Source organism: Branchiostoma lanceolatum, chromosome 17 (genome assembly GCF_035083965.1).
Source record: "Branchiostoma lanceolatum isolate klBraLanc5 chromosome 17, klBraLanc5.hap2, whole genome shotgun sequence".
Taxonomy (NCBI): domain Eukaryota; kingdom Metazoa; phylum Chordata; class Leptocardii; order Amphioxiformes; family Branchiostomatidae; genus Branchiostoma; species Branchiostoma lanceolatum.
The window spans coordinates 12682625-12702900 of record NC_089738.1 but is presented as its reverse complement, the minus strand read 5'-3'; the positions used below and the strand labels follow the sequence as shown (position 1 = coordinate 12702900).

General features: G+C 44.0%; 1 protein-coding gene across 5 annotated transcripts in view; it reads left to right on the top strand.

Annotated features, from left to right (window-relative positions):
- LOC136423464 (cysteine sulfinic acid decarboxylase-like) overlaps window positions 1-20276 on the top strand; it is a 31546-nt gene that overhangs the window by 10753 nt on the left and 517 nt on the right. For all 5 annotated transcript variants that reach the window (XM_066411614.1, XM_066411613.1, XM_066411612.1 and 2 more), the window contains 11 exons: window positions 157-247; window positions 3208-3314; window positions 4396-4511; window positions 16190-16269; window positions 16727-16781; window positions 17486-17602; window positions 17919-18062; window positions 18456-18569; window positions 18799-18887; window positions 19312-19366; window positions 19799-19888. In XM_066411614.1, the coding sequence (XP_066267711.1) occupies window positions 157-247; window positions 3208-3314; window positions 4396-4511; window positions 16190-16269; window positions 16727-16781; window positions 17486-17602; window positions 17919-18062; window positions 18456-18569; window positions 18799-18887; window positions 19312-19366; window positions 19799-19888 (1058 nt within the window). The remainder of the gene's footprint in view (window positions 1-156; window positions 248-3207; window positions 3315-4395; window positions 4512-16189; window positions 16270-16726; window positions 16782-17485; window positions 17603-17918; window positions 18063-18455; window positions 18570-18798; window positions 18888-19311; window positions 19367-19798; window positions 19889-20276) is intronic.

Here is a 20276-nt window from a genome sequence, read left to right as displayed (position 1 = left end):
GCACTTTTTATGATTTATGAGTTTCCCCATTTTCCGATGTTGTGTCGTGTGTCTACCCCACCCACCTACATGTAACAGAGTGGCAATATTTCAGAACTGACACGGCGATATAAAACATTAATGTACGTGTCTCCTGCTGCCGCCCCCCTCCCCCAGGGCACCCCATGTTCCTGAATCAGCTGTACCAGGGGATGGACCCGTACGGACTGGCGGGGCAATTCGTCAGCGACTCCCTCAACACCAACCTGTAAGTATGGCAACGTAAAACCTCTGTCACACATTCAGGATCTTTGCACGAGTTTGCTTGCGACAACTCCCTAATCAAGGCCGGTGCTGGGTTGGGACTAGCTGGAATCCATCCTGTTCTAGCTCCAGTTTGATTCTCTGATCGCACCCAAGCAGAATAGGACTTTCCTGTTCACTTTTGCAAAAATTACAATCGGCAGATACTTCTTAAGACTTAAGTAGGTAACCTCGCGGACCAACTCCCAACCGCAGATGACCTCGCTCACGACTGACTCACAATCATGGTCTGGAGCCTCAGAAGGCCATGGTGGGCCATAATTGACAGGGACTTTAGTCTTTACCAGACTCATCGAGTTGATGGAAAAACAGTACAAATCGGCCAAATAGGGTGAACAATTTGCCAGAGGAGTTAGCCGGCCATAGAGTTTACACACAGGCAACCAAGGACTACATGTAACGTTAACACTATGGCCGACCGGTTAACTCTTCTGGCATATTTTTCTCCCTGATACACTGCATCCAAATAACTGCGGACACACAAAAAAGTAAACAAACAAACAAACAGATAAACAGACACACTGAAAACAAGACCTCCGTACACGGAGGTAAAAAGCACGTTTTAAAACCGCCCTGTTTTCTGCTTGAGAATCCAACAGGGATATCCACACGGAACGTTACCGCCTCTTCCTTCCTCCCATGGGAGGAATATTCTATGTCAACAGGGCAGGCGACAACCTCAAGTTCGTGCCACTTCCTGAATGGCATCAATGTCTCCATTTCGTCTGTCAGCGGAAGAACTTAGATCCTTTCCTAACTTCACTAGGCCATATTTGCGTCAAATTTGGGGACATTTGGAAGACGTGGACGTCACGAGGCTTACGTCTGTCCCGTCACATCCGCGCTGACTCAGCGAGATGCCGCCATAACGGCTCACTCCAGCCGGCACATTAGCACTCTGCTGACGTCATGGCGAGCTATATCTCTTTATCTCCTGTTTCTGAGTTATGTAATCATAAATCTACCGATCTACTGATTTAGATGTCTCATTCTTCACGATTCCCTAAACACAGAGAAACCGAGTTAAAAAGAACTATACAAACTTTGTCGACTTGCTATATTATGACACCTTTTGAGACAGAAATGCTGTAATTCTAAAAGTTTCTAAATGTCTCTGTGCATTCGAGATTCTGTGTTTCCATGTGTGGCTCCTTTATGGGAAGTGGTGGAGAAGGACATGTCAATTTGACCCATTGTTATTCACGTAATATTTGTACGTAGCTTACTAACACACTGTCGTGGTTCAATAGTAAGAACCTGGCAACACTTCTCTACATATAACGTTAGTGCAGTTGTGTTTTTTTCTTCATGGGGTGACTGAACTACATTAAAAGTACATAGTCTGATTGCTGTTTGTCCAGTGATTTCCCAAACGTCGCCCACTTGTTGCCAGTGCGCCGTCGTTGTGCAAGGTTACTGAAGGTCAGGTGGTGGAGGGCTTTTTTCTTAGCCCCCGTTGTAGACCCTGTCGCTTAGTTTATCTTAAAATCTCACCGTACAGAGGTATAGTTTCCCAATATTTGTATCCATAGACAATATAAACATGTAGCTAGTGACGTCTAACCATAGAGTGCCAGGGAGTGAGGTGCAAAAGGTCAGACTTGCGGGAGAGACAGGAAGTAGAGTTCAGAGAGGGTATTTTTAGTCATGTTATATACCAATCATAGCTGATAGCTGACAGACATTCCAGGTCATGGGGTCAGTGGAAGAGTCTACTAATCCACCGTAGAGTGACGCGAAGTGATCAAAGGACACATGAAATGTTAATCAAAACCTTATTTGCATAATCAATGCACTACCTATCAAACAAGACGTACGAGGAACACGTGTAAATGTTTAATGGAGGTTTGAGATCTTCGAACTCTTATTTGATATTGTATGCGGAGATCTGGCAGCATCAAACCTTGGCAAGCAATCAGAGCCCGGCTGCTATCAGAAAACTGCAAGTCGTTAAAAAAACGCTACAACGTCTAATCCAATGTGGTCTTCAACGGAGGCTAGCTAGGCTTTCTTTTGGTGCTTTCCTAATCTTTTCGCATTACTCTTAAAAAGATACACTCAATTCCCATGAAACTATCGAATTGTACGTGTTCCCTTTTTTGTCAAGCTTATATATTTTCTCTGTTCTGGAAGACTTTTATTTATTCGGCTTCACAGATTGAAACAAGCTGTGAGAAGCCGGCAACAAAAACCTGGTTTCTCTACAGGGCCGGCTCCTCAACAAATATACAATACAACTGACAATTAATATAGTAAAAGCAAATGATAAGACTTAATTGGTAGAAGGACGGGGGTAAGTCGATACTTCGTTTTAGAGCAGCGTTATCTACTTAAGAAGTTATTTGATTCAAATCGCCTGACATGCACAATAGATTACTTCGACTGCCAGGAATAACATAAACGATTATGAATATTTCTGAGAAGTAGAATTATAATTCGCAATGCAATTATCCACGGGTATAACATGGTTGATTGATAGATAGACACAATACTTAATTAGCTCATATTATCTTCGCCGTTGGCGGATGAGTTTGTTTGTCTTGGGTGGGTGGACAACATAACTCGAGAAGCTGCCGATATGATATTTGGTACGTGGGTAGGTGCCAGCAAGATGGAAGGATATATTCGAATCGAATATGGGCCCCCTATCGGCTTTCATGACACTGCATGATAACATCCGGCTTCTGTATCTCATGTTGTTAACATTCTATCGTCATAATGTATGGGGTGACAGGTAGGTCTTAGTCTTTGGAAGAAGTTGTCCAGGTTTGCGTCCCCTAGCAACGTTTCTGGGTCTATAGGGGCATTTTTGTTGGAGACTTTGGAAGAGAATTACTCTAGAAGGGGTTGATGAATCGTAACAATTATTATAGTCATGTTTTTTTCTGTCCAATTTTCTACTAGGCATACCTATGAGGCGGCGCCCGTCTTCGTACTGATGGAACAGGAAGTGGTCAGGAAGGTCTGCAGCCTGATTGGCTGGCCCGCGGGAGATGGCCTTATGGGAGCAGGTAAACCGGAAATAGATAGTACGGAGGTTTTTGGGAGGTGGGCTAAGAGGCGCTATAGAGAATCGTAGACAACTTTTATTGTGTAATCTCTATACACACATGTATAGAACTTAAGTTAAATACCAGTAGATGCCATACTTCGTACCTTGTACAATTGTTGTGCAATGATAAGTTATTATCATGTATACTAGTACACAGCCAGACATAAGGATCTCTTTTTCATGGCCATTGGCCATCTTGATCTTGGTCTGCCTTGGCCACGGACGAGCGTACACCGTGAAGCAATCAACGTCAACCAAAGGCGATTCTAAATGCTAAGAAGTTAAACCGCATCTCTCCTAACCCATCTGGATTAAGCCTTGGCCACAGTGATTAAAACTTCTTCAAAATCGATACACGTATTTACCCGTATCGAACGATGCGAATAGTGCGCCAGTTTAAGCTGTGTGACAAGATAATGAACTTCATCTTGTGGACGTGTCCGTTAATCCCATTGCTAATTCAAACACCACAGACAATCATAGCAACATCAACGGACCTCGGTACTTCGGTAGAGTGACACTAACTTTTCTCGCGCCTCCATTTCCATTGATTTCATTGATTTATTTTTTAAATCTCAAACATAGACAGCAAAATACACAGCAATGCCGTACTAAAGCCAAATGCATATATAAGCGGGCCCAAGTACACTAGACAGATCATGTAACATTAGACATAGATCTAGAGTGCAAAATATGATATGACGCCAACTTTCATACTGGGTACCATACGAGCGTCACCTTAAGGATAACGGGAAATTTAAAGAGTTCTAGATCTACTGATACAGCATCATCAATCCCCGAGGTATGCACACTTCAGATATCCAGGTGTTCAAGACATTCTTGAGAAGCGTCGGTGTTAAACACCTTGTTTTGTCTTTATAAGGCGGTATTAGGGTACCCGGAAGCAGTATGAGATTTCACATTATACACTATTAAAAGTATTGAAACGTCCGATGCAGAAAAATAATGGAAACAATAGATTATACCGCTGACATGAAAGTTGATATATAGACTTCATGGATTCGCTGCTTTTCTCCCAGGCGGGTCCATGCTGAACATGTTCGGGATCAACCTGGCCAGACACAAGTACTTCCCCGACATGAAGAAGACCGGCATGCACGGCGGACCGAGACTCGTGCTACTCACGTCAGCGGAGGTTCGTCTGCGTTTTGTTTGTTTGTTTGTTTGTTTATAGCCTCGATGAAAAGTCAGGGGTTTTTATGTGCACGTCCGCCGTTATGTTGATGTTGCAGAGTGGCAGTATGCAAGGTGTGGAAGGAGAGGGATGGGCTCCGCCTTCCAATACCGTGCCCTAGACACGGTGGGTAAAAACCCACTGCTCCAACGGCCCCAAAAGGGCTATGGTACCTTTACCTTTACCTAGTATGCAAGGTGGAAGTGGTGTAACAGGATACTTGGAGAATTGGACGTATGATTTAGCTTGGGCCCAGTAGTGAAGAGCCAGAATGACTTATGGTCACACCCACATGGTAATGTTGGGTCGTTAGATGTATCCACCTAGAGCTTGTTTGTTTACTTGTATGTTTACCTGGTAGTGGTTTTGATAAGCGATGAATATTTCCCTTTCTTTACCTCATCAGTGGTCACAAGAGCATCCTGTTTTTCCCCATGACAAAACCTCGTGAATTGAAGCGAGTATGTCGCTTTACCTTACGACATCGTCGGTCGTCTAGCTCAACAATTTAAAATTGATCGTGCGTTGGTTAAAGCTTTAGGTGTATTTTCATAATTCAAGTATATAGTATTTTTGAGAAATCTTGTTACCAACTTAAGACTTCAGAAAAGAGATGACGTGACATAGTCATAAGACATGATCTCTTTAAATACCATTGATTGTTCAACACCACACCGCGTTGAAATATACCCCAGTGTTGAATTCTATGATGCCGTCATGACTGTCTACGTTTGCAACAACAGTGCTTGCGAAAGCTGTGCTACATTATGTGTCACATTCGTACATTCAAAACATTTTACGAAATTAGATCGCGGTCTTCTCGGAAATTAAGTTCGCAGTTTTCATGGCTAGATGTGAGCTATGACGTCACGTATGACGTCAACTGTGGAGTAAAGCGCCTCCGTGTGATCTGTAATGTCTCCTCCCACTCAGTGTCTTCCCACAAAAACACATCTCAAGACTTCATGTACGATGGGTAATGCCATAGCAAGTGAATCTTATGGATGACACCCTTTGCAGACTCCAAATCTAATGCTGGAGTGCCAAAAAAAAGATGGGCAAGAAAAAACATGAAATTTCAAAATAGAGACCATAAGCGAAGTTACGAAACATGATATCACAAGTAACAAGTATTTCATCCCCGCATTCAAGAAGTATCACTTACCATCAACACTCAAGCCTACCACACTAATGTCACTTTTACAAATACTGGACTGGTTTCACTTCTACAACTTCATTCACGTCTACCTCATGAATCTCCCTTCTACAAGTAGACTCAAGGCTACAGCACGACACATTTGCCCATTTTTGGTATTTTCTTGTCATGATCTTCTTTTTTTTTTCGAAATCAGGCGGAAATCTATGAGAGCGCTGGTGTAATCCATAGAATGTACTTCCTGTGGCCTAATTCAGAAATAAGACATTTGCGCACATCCCTGCAGTACACTCAATCGTTATCATGACGTCACACGCTAGTATGTACGCTAATAACGGTCATGTGTTTTATGGGGTAGAACTTCTTTCACAACAGACGTACGTAAAGACATCTCCTCCGTAAAAGTCTAGCTATAAGTCGTGGCGCAATAGAGAGTTTCTATTTCCTACATACGTTTGTAACGTCGCAACAGATTAGTTTGTGTGAGGTAACTGTCAGAGATATTTTCCAAACACATACGTAAAGAATTCTCATAGTCGTACGTAAAGATTTAACTATCAGGCAACGCACGATTAGCCTGGTATCCATTCTATTCTAGTTCCAGCCCGTTCCTCTGAATATTTGTCAGGGAAGCGATTAGAGGAGCGAACTGGAGCTAGCATAGTAGACTCTACCAGACTCCGTGGGTTGCTGGAAATAGTAAGAATTGAACAAATGGACTGATATCATGACAGAAGAGTTACCCGGCCATAGAGTACAGTTTGTAACCTTCTGAGGGGGAAATGTTACCCTCACCGCCGGCGCACTCTCCTTGCCATTTATTTTCCCGAATTCTACTATCCATAACCCTTTAGAAAGGCCTGGTGGAGGCCGATACCATGGCCAGGCTAGGACACGATTATGGTAGAGTCACTCATTTCATTTTCTTCACTGTTTTCTGCCATTAACGAGTTCTACTAATCCAGAATCAAAGAGATTAAATCAGATGCAGAGGGAAGCGATCAGATGAACCAACCGGAGCTGCAACAGGATGGATGAATACCAGACTAGGACACGATATAGGCCCGATTTACACACAAGTTTTCGGAGCCGTGTGTGAGGAGCTTTGGGGTGACCGAGTGGAGTTTTCCTACTGGAAGCTACAAGAGTGGCCTAGGATTCTCTTTGCACAGTCCTGGGTTGACTCCAAGTCGACTAAAAACGCGAGTGTAAATCGGGCCATAGAGCCTCCCATCTCGCCCGAGTGTCTATTCTTTGCTGTTGTCTGCGGTCCACAATTCCCATCAATCACCGCGGCTTCCGTCCCTGTGGGCGGAACCGTCACGCCATCCAACCGTTTTTCATCTTTCACAGGGTTAGGGTGTCAAGAGTTTCCCCCGCACGAAACGTGCACTGAAAGCTATTCTAGGAGCTGTACTAGATCTAGGTTCTTGATACGGCCTCCCGTTACAAGGCCTTCCAATCTTCGGGATTGTTATCTACAAAACGCAGGACACTCTCTTGTTATCTGGTCTTTGCGTCCGGGAAGAAAAGTGTGCAGCTAGATAAGGACAAAAAGTTGCGGTCCATCTTTAAGGGATTGGCCAGTGCACATGTTAAGTGCCTACATATTTCTGTAGTCATTCTTTACACAGAGTGGCTTACAAGTATGGTTGTTCGGAGGAGTAAGTAAGATAGAGCAGTCATCCTCAACCGAGGTGAAGTTTTCGTCTAGCTAGCTAGTAGCGCGGCTCATTGCTATCAGCCAAACACACCAGGTCACCCCTACTCTACTCGATAAGTGTGTTGGGTACTTTTACATGCAGAGCTTTGACGCCTGAGGCCAACGCCTGTGGCTCCCGCATACACGGGGGAGTATGGATAATTCTAAGATATTCTGTATTCATATCTATATTTACGATTCAGAAGAGAACAAACAGATGTAAGTTCACAGATGTCAAATACATGATCCGTTTATTTGTTTGAAAGGTTTGCGATAACTCGCATTTAACACACTAACAAAACGTGTCACAGAAACAATCCAAAGCCAAATATCTGCTTGGATACAGACATCATCATCATGTAACAGTCAGAGACGATTGTTCAAGATAGTTGCATTCAGAATCTTTACATTCGGCTGACGTAAACGTCATTCTTTCGTTTGTGTTTTCTAAGCTGTGTGAAGCTTAGCTCACTGTCCGTGCGCCAAAAGTGTTGGTGCACCGTTACTCACAGGGTTTCACAGTACGCTACTGTTACAACATTCAGACAAACCGAACGCCCCAAACTCTCTTTTTAGTTGTCTAGATTCACAGAGAAATATCAGTTACGTGCCGACAACTACAACCTTCAGCAAAGTATAAGTTATGAAGATAGATTATGTAGTTAAGATCATACAACTGATACATACCAAACGTTGAAAAGTGCTACTAACAATTAGAGTAATTCATGAAAACATAGAGGGTAAATGAAAACATAAAATACAGAAATCAAGTAAAAGTAGTCAGAAATATCGAAATATTGAAGCGTGTGACAGACGACACCCTACACAACCATAGCAATGGTCCCGGTGTAAACCCTCTGCGAAATGAGCGGGCAAAGGCACATTCTCCGTACGATCGTCGCACGGTCGCAAACTACGGCCATTCTTGTGATGGTCGTACATTGGTCGTACTGCCTTCAGCCGTGTTGTTGCCGAAAAGGCTGTCTTCAACTATTTCACGCAGATATTTCGACGGTGGTTGAAATGTCTGCCGCAGCCTGCTTGGAAATCCTAGGACATTAAATCGTACCTCGACCGACGACGAATGCGACCGCGCTCTAATTATGCATTGCTTTGAAGAAAGCGGCAACACATCGTAATTATGTCATTGCCAGCCATTGTCAATGTCTTTCTGTCACCTTGAAGCTTCAAAATCTATACCAATATTATTGCACATGCAATTTTTAACAGAATTATGTCCCCTTAGCTTGGTTGAAACACATCCACACAGGGACCATATTCAACACAATGCTAAAACCTACACTGTTTCCCTCACTCGTGTAATGTTTGCTGGAACATTCTTGTGTCAAACACGCCTACTAGGGCAGAGGTTCGGTGGTAAGGAATCGTACTCCTGGACCAGACGTTTACGAGTTCGAACCCCGACCGTCATCTGTCGCTCTCCCGATTGTCATGATCACGCCACTAAAATGGTTGCAGTCTGTAGAATCAATGTCCTTGCTAGGACAGGACTTTAAGTCGTGTTCCAGTCTAACTTCACCTCTGAAAAGAAGGATATGGGGTATTCCCATATACACTGTTTTGGGAAAAAAACTGTACACTGCGTCTATCCTTTTTGCCATGGCCAGTGAATGAATATATTTCGCAGTAAGCTAAACTGGCCGAAGAGTGCATTTGCAAACTTGTCACAGGTTAATATTGAAGGCAGCCATTGACACAACCCCAGTGCACAAGCGTCAGTATAGCCATTAAATCAATAATCCCTTCCCGAAAGTGTGATTCCTGGCATTCCGTCCTAGGCAAGTCAAACTGTCCAACACAGTTCACAGGAAAGGTCTCGTGATGGTACGTGGGAACATGTCTTGCCAAGTGGACGTCCGGGCGTCGTCCTCACAAAAAAAGCGCGCGCAAAAAGTGGCAAACTTGGCCAAGAAACCAATTTCCTCCGCAGTAGTTGTTCCCGTACTCCTCAGTGTAGCACCGATTCTTCCTCTCTTCGTCAGGGTGTCGGCTAGTTTTCTCTTTTTACTTACAGACCATCACGCTGAAATCTTAGAAGATGTGATCCTCTTCGCTTTCCTTTGAAGTTTTTAGATGGTGTCTTGAAAATCCCCGGCTTTCCATCTCGCCGGAGATTCTGCACGCACGCACTCATCCAATCAATGTGGCACGGAGAACCCTCGTCACGCCCCGTTTTCCGGCTTGGCTTCGCTCCTAATGATCGCCCAAACTTCCCGCCGTCGCCGCCTGACGGGTTGTTGCGGATGCGTCCCCACGTGTGCGCCGTCATTAGGTATTCCGGTGGCCGCTTCGCAGTTTTCTGCATTTTCCCCCCGGGCGCAAGCTCGGCGGGGCCGCGGCGGCACAGAGCCAGTCGTGTCAGGAATACTGTACCGGTCGCCCCGCAATGACATGCCTTACACGTCCGTAACAACCCCATATTGATCTCCCTAGTCTCACATCCTCGTTACATGTCCATCCATGACGTCATCACCATGGCAACCGCGCGTGAGCCGAATGTGCGGAGTGTGGCTGTGCATGTTATTAACTTTATCAGGACTTAAAAAAGACGGATACTGCGACGCTTTGTATCCCTCTTCCCAGACGCCTACTTCGATCGCTGGAAGATCTATAGCTCACAGTGTAAGTTTGGGGCACTTGTTTTATTGCCTAAATGCGAGGCTCAACCAATACTTAATCCCTGAGCAGATGTGGAGGAGGCTTGTCGTTTGTTATCTCTGCTCCCGTTGGTCCTATGAGAGAAAGCAAACCACCATAAAACTTGACCAGAAGTAAGACGTTATAAATCTTGTAACACCATCTCCTTAGAGGTACGTGGCCGACACGCGCCCTTTCCTTCTCTGGCTGAATATAAGAATTCGGGCGGATGATAAAATGGCGGGAAGTACCCCCGCGGGTGCGCCTTGCGACTAGGGGCGCGGGATGAGACGGATGCCTCCCGGTGTCGCGCCAAAGTTTCTTGCCCCTGCCAAATATTTTCCCCAACACTGCTTGGGGGTTTCCAGTATATCCGGCATATATTGGCACACCATTCTCTATTGGTCACAGAGTTAGGCAGCAGGGAGAAGGTTAAATGATTCCAAATAAGGTCTTCTTTTCCAAACACGCTTGCTATCCTACAGATTTAGTGTTATACGTCTTTCGTCTGAAGGCAAGGTCTATATGTTTGAAAAAATGGATACACTGCTTAAAACAAAGCCGGAAGATTTGATAAATAAACCATCTACCTTAAAGAACGCACACGGTTTCTGTGGTTTGCAAAATCAAATCATGTGACAAGAATTGCAACAGCGATAATGACACAAGTCATTAGCTAGGTAAACTTTACTAATGGACTCTGTTTAATGACTTCTGGTTGGCCGAGTTTTACGCCAGCCCGACAAATCTTGTGAAATCCCACAAGAAACGTTTACCCTTTTTAGATTATAAAGAATGGAATACCCTTATATCATCCTGTCCCTAGAGAGCAGGCATGACGACGATACGCGTACGCCGTTGATTTTTACCCGTCCGTCGCATGGTTAGCTTGCAAAGCGCATCCTTCCTTCGTAACATTTCCACACACATTACGGTAATAAAGGTTCGAATTGCGGCCTAATGCCACATACTCGGCGTGCTCGCACTGCAAAACGTGTGGTAATAACGCAAACGTCTTCCCTTTGTGACAGAACTGTTGTAGGGAAAAGTAATCCGTGAAATTATCTCGGGAAGGAGTTTTGAAGTTAGTTTTATTTGATATAATCGTTGGTATACGTGTCTTGTAGCGCCCGAGACCATCCTTATTTTATTTGGTATCTCGTGTGCGTTTTCCTCCATCATTCTTTTCCGCCTTCCTTCCAGAAGTCCTGTCCAATTTAAACATGAATTCATAATGAAGGCCAAGACAGACAAGGCAATGCAAAGTACAGATAGCCCTAAAAACAATGGTGAGCTGTCTTGACACATTGGACGAAAAGGACGGACCGGTGTACCATAGAAGGAAGTCTACGGTGTAAGGGCGGCGAAGAAGCGGAAGACACCGGTGGAATTCACAGGAATACACAGTAACCACCGTTTCAGCACCAGGGACATGCACATAGTGTAGTTGTATGTTAAAGCTGCCGACCGCAAATTTAGGCCAAGAATGACACTTTTTCGGTAGCTAATAGCACTATGCGGCCTCACCACGGCTTAGGCTTTCAGCAAAGCACACTGCATCAGGTCACTCTCACTCTTCTCGATAAGTGTGTTGGGTTCTTTTACGTGCAGAGCTTTGATGCCCGAAGCTCATACACGGGGCAGCTGGCATAACGTCCCCATTCGATGGGACTAAGAGCAACTGTACTGTCATAAGAAATGCACAGTCGCACCGTTTTCAGTACCAAGAACATGCACCGGTTGCTGCCTTCCCTCCGTTCTCGCACAGCTATATGTGATTACCTCAGTCAATCCGCCGTGTAACGCGACAAATTCTCACGTCGATACGTTTTTATTTGGCGATTTTTACGGCCAGTGGAAGTAAAAATTGCCCTTAATTTCTGGATCCATTCCACCGGCAGATATATGAAAGGATGACTACTTTTGTAGATTTCGCCGAGACAAATTGTTCGCCGTGCCGCGCTGCATATATCGTTACAATCTCGATCTTGTATTCGGAACATGCGCCCAATAAATGCTGCATCAAGTGACTGTGCATTGGCTTGGACCCGTCTGAGCGCATAGCTCTCTCTTGAGACCCTGTATTACCAGGAGACAACTGTAGAAGTTTAAAACGCGGAGGTTTGAGAATTGCTGTTTCGTCAGAAATCGTTAGACAGACGAACAAAAGGTGACCGATTCCAGCGTGCGGTTATACCCAACAATACAGCAAATGTCGACATTTACTGATGATCTATTGCAGGATGTGCATATTATCTGAACTTCGCAACTAAATTTAGTTACTTAAAACTGTCTACGGGGACGTATTGTAAGTTGTATCTGATCCATAGACTGACCCAACACACACATATAACAATCAGAAAACATCTAAATTTGTTGTTTTGCGCGCATAAGTATAAGGCACATGAAAGAAATCCGTCTACTAAATATTTCGGCATCGGGTGGGGGTTTGTATATGCGCTTTCAAAACCCATCTGTTATATTGTATTATCTTTTAAAAATAGGTTTATAATATTTGCACACCATTTTGTATTCTTATCTAGGGCTTACTTATGCTTTTGTGTATATATGGTTAGTAGTGTCGCTAACATAAGTGCGTGTGTACATCACTATGAAATTACGTAATTGTCATTATATTTGATATATCAGCATACTAATAGAATACAATTTAGAAACAGAACAAAACCAAAGCCACCAGATTTTGTCTGTCAGCATGGTCCGTAAGACGAGGCTTGTAACAATCAGTGTACTAAAGCAAACGTTTTATGATACATCGACTTAACCGCGAGTTTCACAACAGCACAAATTAGAGTTTAAATTCGTATATGTGGTTACTAACGCTCACAACATATGTCCTAATGTTGCATTGGCTGTCAGTAGCAACTCAAGAAAACCCTACCTTCGCAAATAGATTGATGATACAGATATAGGCACAGAAAATAGAATCTAGAACATAGCCACGCCTTTTCTGACGCTGCAAGCAAGTCACGTCGTTGGACTTTATTGCATGTTGTTTTGGCTGTAAAGTTTTCGTACTTACGTAGCATCTAAAAATGAAGACGTTGACATTTTAAATAGGACAATGTAGACAGACAGACAGACTGACAGATGGACACAGGAAAAGGATTCAGCATGTTTATTGCCACGCCTTTTCTGACGCTGCAAGCAAGTCACGTTGGTGGTATGCTGTTTCGCCTGTGAAGTTTTCATACTGACGTCAGGAGCATTTCAAAACGTTGACATTTCAAATAAGACAATGCAGACAGCAGACACTGGAACAAAATCAGAACATAGCCACGCCTTTTCCAACGCTGCAAGCAAGTCACGTTCTCGGTTTTATCGCAGGGTGTCTCCGCCATTCTATCGGTGTATCTGTAATCGCCGCGCAAGCGAGGCCCGAGCCTTATCGGTCTCCCGGCAGCAGCATGGGGCTTTGCGAACGGCAGTGCTCTCGTAAATTTGCCAAACACCGCAGCCAGGCAGAGAACGATGGTAGATGTGATAATAATGAGATAGTCTGGAGTGATGGTGGGATATAGGAATGCCGCGTCGGAATGGTGTGAGACTACCCCACCATTTCTTGAGTTGTCCTATCCGTGAGTGGACGCAGGAAGTATAGTAGAGTTCTCGTCGGAACCTGTGGAGCAAGGAGATAGTTGAGATTTAAGCCACATCAAGAAAATTGTGTGGATGTCATCCTTTGCCAAATAGAGACCATAAACGTTGTAACAAGAAGTGAATCGACCAAACATGGTATTACAAGTATCTTATTCCTGATTTCAAGAACTGCACAAAGTGACACTAGTGTGGTAGCTGAGTATCACCAAATTGGCTACTACACTTAGGGTTGTGTCACTTTTACAACTTCTCGAAATCAGGCGAAAATCAATGCGCGCGCTGATGTCATCCATGAAATTTACTTGTTGCGTCCTTATGGTGGGATAGAAGGAAGAATAAGAAACGCGACGTCTTACAAGAATCGGGACTGATGGGAGAGGGTGATGGGCAAAGGTGTTGACCTGACGTCACTTGCATAACGTGAAACTTCGGGATTCAAACATGATTGAGTAAGCGAAATGCCTGCCAAAAAGGCAAGCGATTTTTTAACGCATAAACTGCAGTGTGCGCAGTCCAGAGTTTAGTGATCCTACCTTTGGACCAAGAAGCAGTGAGTTCGCATCCCGGCTGTGTCGCTCACTCAACAAACACGGTACATGTACTAGAAATGGTCACAGCCCGTAGGACGGGACGTTAAGCCATAGTCCCCTATGAATTGTACATGTCGAATAGATCTTGGGGAATTTCCCCGGTAAAATGAACCTGTAAAACTGTCCATAGCGTCTGTCTTCTCTGTCACGACCAGTGGAAGAGTAGCTCATCTGTTAATTGAGTTCAGTTGCGCTAAATTGGTTAGAGATCACTTTCATTTGTATCATTTTGGTAATCATTTTTCATTCCCCTTTCCTTTCCGACATTTTAGCCTTTCTTACCTTTCCTTGATGCATTCAATTCTTTATTTTCTCATGTAGTACCCATATGAAGTACTGGCATGGCAAGATATGATGATGATGATGATGATGATGATGATGATGATGATGATGATGATGATGATGATGATGATGATGATGATGATGATGATGATGATGATGATGATGATGATGATGATGATGATGATGATGATGATGATGATGATGATGATGATGAACACCTGTTTATTTGTCTTCGTCATATGTTTGGTCTTGTCAAGGCATACTTGAGATATATGTCGTATCCTTAGCTTGGCTCACATAATTACTTCTCCTCTGTCTACCTTCATGTCTTTACGCAATACTTTGGTCATCGGTTACAGATTAGGAAACAACAAATCGACGTATATCCTTTAGAAGTGTCTGGATGTACCATGCGTCACACACGACATTTGCGGCCCAATTTCGGACGATCTTTGCGTCACGAGCGTCACGTCTGTCATGCGGTGTCGGTGTTTTTTTTTTGGCGGGCTCCGTCAGAAGTAGGCACGGACGTAAATCAGGGGATGTTCCGGGGAGTGGTGGCGGGAGTTAGCTGCGATACTTCCGCCCATTTGCGTAGTGAGCGTACGGTCTTGCTGTGTCACTGGAAGCGTGGCTCCGGTTCCCCGCTGTGGATCGCAAATACGACTAGAATTTCAATGCCACATTTAGGAGGGGTGACGGTAGCAAAAAACGTCGTCAAAGTGCTTTGAAAACAAGGGAAATAACAAAAGAGCTGTTGGTGGCTTCACACAGAAAAATTGCAAAAAAAGCAATGTCAACAAGACCTACCCACGTATTAAATATTATCACCATCCATTCACAGCTTCTTCGGTTATGCTAACCAAAGTAGGTAGGAAATACAAACAGAGAAACAAAGAAACGAACAGACAGACAGACAGACAGACCGACAGGCAGACAGGCAGACGTGCAGACATAGACATATATCTTGGACCTGTAGTTGACTGTTTAATGTCTCAAACAGGTGACCGTACGTTCAAAATTATTTTGTAGCCTTGTCTCGCTCGACGTTTGTAAGGCACTCACTATGTCGACGTGTCACGCTACATGTATTGACATTGACATGAATGTGCTTCGAATGGAATTGACTTAAGTGGAGATTAAAGTCAGCAATTTTCTGAACATACGTCACTATAGACACCCTTGACGGCTGTGAGAAAATCGGGAGGACAGCAGTGAATGTGTTTTTGTATCCATATTTCTATGGCCGGTCTGACCACAGACTTCAAAGGCGCACGGCGCGGCAGCAACTGGTTATATTACACTGAACGACCTGTCACACCTAACCTTTGCACATCTAACTACAGGCGATGTACAAAGCTATCTTCTGAGGCTGCCCATACCTTGCTTGCTGTCAATGAGTCCCACTCTACGATAGTTCTAAAAAAAATTGTTGAACACGTCAATCTTGGGTTATAACTCATAGCTTTGGTACTTGTTATCATGGCTGAATATTGTTCTTAGAGTTGTTTTATTCTTAATTGTTATTTTTTGTTTAGTTTTGTTTATTTGCTTAGAGCATACTTGCGTGTACATTGCTAGATATCAAACCCACAGACGACCTTTCCTTATATTGCGTTGTCTCTTCCCACAGAGCCACTACTCCATGACAAAGGGCGCGGGGTTTCTTGGGATCGGAACTGACAACGTCATCAAGGTCAAGTGTGACGAAAGGTCAGTGCTCTTTGGCCTGACGTCATCAGGCTTGACGACAGCAGTTGGCGGGAATTCGATAGCTCGGTCACAGAACATCAATCACTTTTCAGTACCTTTTATTTAACTGTATGGAGATGTGTTCGTCTACTTTTTTTGAAGACGCATATCTTCATAGCTATTGATAGGCATGCGTTAGATGATAGTGGCTGCTTGAATATTGTATATCTTACTTGTAGATGCACTGCAACTAAAGATAAAGGGCAGAATAAATCGTTGTGATTTTCCAGTGCGAAAGTAGGCCAGGATTGAAGAAGCTATGTCAAACCGCCGCAGTCAATATCTGTTCTGACAGAACATTTTTCGTACCCCAATAAATCCGACAATCTAACGTCGTCTATCATGCAAGTTTCTAGGTTATGAATTACTGGTGTTCGTGAGGCTGTATTCATGCTGTAATCTATGCATGTTCCGATAGGGGGCAGATGTTACCGGAGGAACTTGATAAAGCGATCGAAGACGCCAAAGCTCAGGTAGGATCGTCACTTACGTTACCTTCGCCATGAAGTTTATGTTTTCGGTGGGGTGTTTGTGCTTGAACAGCATAACTCAACAAGCTGTTAATGGATTGCTATGAAATTAAATAAGTGGTCAAGTCTTGACCTATCAAATAAAGAATTAGCTTTACGATCTCCTTGCGGTTTTACATGGTACTGTAGTGGAACGTCCAGTTGTTGTATCATGTAATATGGACATGTTGCGGTCACGATAAGTTAAAGATGTGGAAGATGATATCTGTGCTCAAAAGGAATTGACATAAGTTTGGGCCTCCTGTCAACTTTCATATGAACTTCAGGGTGTTTTGCCATCTGTTTGTTGTGGATGTCAAAAGTGACGAAAGATGACCTCGTTGATCTGTTGATGTTGCATAGGAACTGCAGGGCGTTTTTCCCTTCCGAAAATAATTTCATCAGGTTGATAGAACATAGGATATATGGAGTTTCTTTTAACACAGCCAGGTAACCTCACTTATAGCGGTGAGAAGCAGTACTCCAGTCAGAAGCTCTGAAGAAGGTCTCTGACAGACACCGAAATGTCAGCAGGTGAAAAGAAACTCCATATGTCCTAAAATATGATAACAAAACGCCCTGCATAGCCTATGCAGGGCGTTTTGTTATCTGTTGGTTCTGAGTGTTGATAGTGACGAAGATAATCGCGTTGATGTTACAACTTACAGGGTTCCGTGCCGTTTTTTGTGAACGCCACGAGCGGCACGACCGTTACCGGAGGGTACGACCCGCTGGGGGCCATCGCCGACGTCTGTCAGAAACACCGGCTCTGGCTGCACGTGGATGTGAGTACCGCTAGGAGGCGCTGGCAAAGTACTGTTGCCCGATTTCACGCACCGTTCTGAACGGGTCGTTCTTAAGTATGTTTGACACAGAACTTGATTATGGATAAGAGAAAAGTCCATGGGCGCGTGAACATTATGACTCCCGCGTCTGTATTTTCTGTCATAGAGCTATACTTATAATGACAAAGACAAAGTTTACTTATCCGCGTGCTCCCACCAAGCTACTCCTGCCAACTTGACACGTCAAAATAAAATAGAAGCATAAAAGGCAGACAGTTAACAACAAAAGACAGACAATCCCCGTTGTTCCCGCTAGGCTGCCTGGGGAGGATCCGTCTTGACCTCGCGGAAGCACCGCGGCCTGATGGCGGGGGTGGAGCGGGCGGACTCGCTGCTGTGGAACCCGCACAAGATGCTGTCCCTCCCGCTGCAGTGCTCCGTCTTCGTCACCAGGGAACAGGTAAGACGGTCGTTTGAAAAGGGGCCCCGCCGGGTAGTTTACGGGTAATTTTTTGGCACTTTCGAGCGTGACCCCTACGTGGTCCCGTGGGACACCCTGCGGCTATTGGGCTATTTTGGGGCACGACCGGGCCCGCGAATTTTTCAGTTCGCAGTTAAAATCAACCCAGGACCCGGTGACAAATAGACGCCGAAAGCCTAAAACGCCGCTTTACCGTTACCTTAGTTTTACACAAAAGTTGATTGTATTCTATTGGTAGACATATATACCAAACGGCATGCTTTAGTATATAGTTGAAACCATTAAATGACAGCAAGCTAGTTTTTGCTCGTCTCTTCTTCTTCGTCGTTTAGACTGTATACGGTGAGAAATGTTGTGCTCGTTTCCATTTAGGGTCCCCTAAAGGCAGCCCACGCGTCCGGCGCCACGTACTTGTTCCAGGCGGACAAGATTTCCTATGACGCCAGCTATGACGTCGGCGACAAGAGCATACAGTGTGGCAGAAAGGTTAGAAACACGGCTGTTCTAACTGGTCAATGAAAAGTTATGTTTTCTTCTAAAATTTTGTAAGATGAGACATTAAAATATGATTGGAGAAGGATTTGCGTTGTAGTGCCGCTTTTCATGAGATGCCATCGTCGCAATTAGATTAAACATGACCATGACAAAGAAAAAGCAGTCTTTCGACAACTAGTACTGTTTGTAGTGCTGAATTCTCTTTTTGTCGCCCCACCAGACCGACCCTATGAAGCTCTGGCTATCCTGGAAAGCACATGGCACCAGGGGGTTCGAAAAGCACGTGGATTACGTCTTCGAACTGGCACAGTCAGTACAGACATCTTACCTAGTCTCTATCGGATGGATTAGGTTGCTGAAAAACAGTAAATTTGGTCAAAAAGACAGATGAGTTTGCTGGCTATAGAGAAACACGTTGCCGCCGTTTTCATACGTGTACCTACGATTTGACCGCATTTCCTGACTTGCCAATTTGTCCCTTTTCTCCATACTTTAATAGACTAGCTTAGTTTGGATAAATCGTATTTGTGTAGCTACATGTATAGAACACCTGGCAGTCAAAGCTAGTCTCCCAACATCAAAAATCTCTTGCCATATCAGAATGTTGATGGAATTATCTTGCCCATGTTCTTCATATGACTTTTGTATGTAAGGGTCCTTGCTGTCCACAATCTACGTAATCGTTTGATCAGCAATCTCTAAAGTTTGGCTAATTTCTTGTCTCCCTTTCCAGGTATCTGCATGACAAGCTGATCAATAGGAAAGGTTTCAAGATGGTGCTTCCAGGGGTAAATATCGTCTTATCATTATTTGCACATCGCGTGCCAGTTTCTCGTGCGATGTTGACAAGACATGTACATCTCTTCTGAGATCAAGATGAATAAACGTTTATGTAACCACTTCTGTGTCTATGTTAACTCTTAACTGTCAAACTCATTCTGTTTTTCCCGTCTAAACTTTACTAAACGTGACCACTCCTTCCGTGAGTACACAACCAAGTGATTTATTCAAGCGCATTTCGGTGACCGACTGTCACCTTCCTCAGGGCAATTTTGACTGGTTCACATTTGCACTGCAGCACATGTGTCGCTGCTTACACATGCGTTCCCGTGACCACTCCGATCCTTGTCTTCTCTTCTACATGTTGATAACAGAAATTGGGTGTTGTAATACATGTTACCTATCCCATGACGTCATTCGTTTTTGCCTTTACGTTCCAGCCTAACTGTACGAACGTGTGCTTTTGGTACGTACCACCCAGTCTGCAGGGGATGCCGGAGGGACCAGAGTTCACCAAGAAGCTAGATCAGGTCAGAGTCAAACACTTCCAGTTTTACCTTCCCCTTGGCGTTGACTTTGTTACCTTTATTCTTATTACATCAGATTGCGTTCAAATTCGTCGATGGTATTTATCTTTCCGACATCTGTTGTTTCTCTTCTGAACTGCATTTCATGCATGTGCGGATCTGGTGGCATCGTAAGTACAATAGAACAGGTTATCTTCCTGTGGTGTGATTTTGACAGGAGAAAATAGTATATTGACTGGAAGACACGTAACGTTAACGCTACACACATAGAGATGGATCCAGAGTACACAGATTGAAACTTACATGATAGCCGCCACTAATTCAACACTTAAGGAAACGTTAGGAAAGTAGATACATGAAAAACTGGCAATGGTAGTATATAGTTACATTT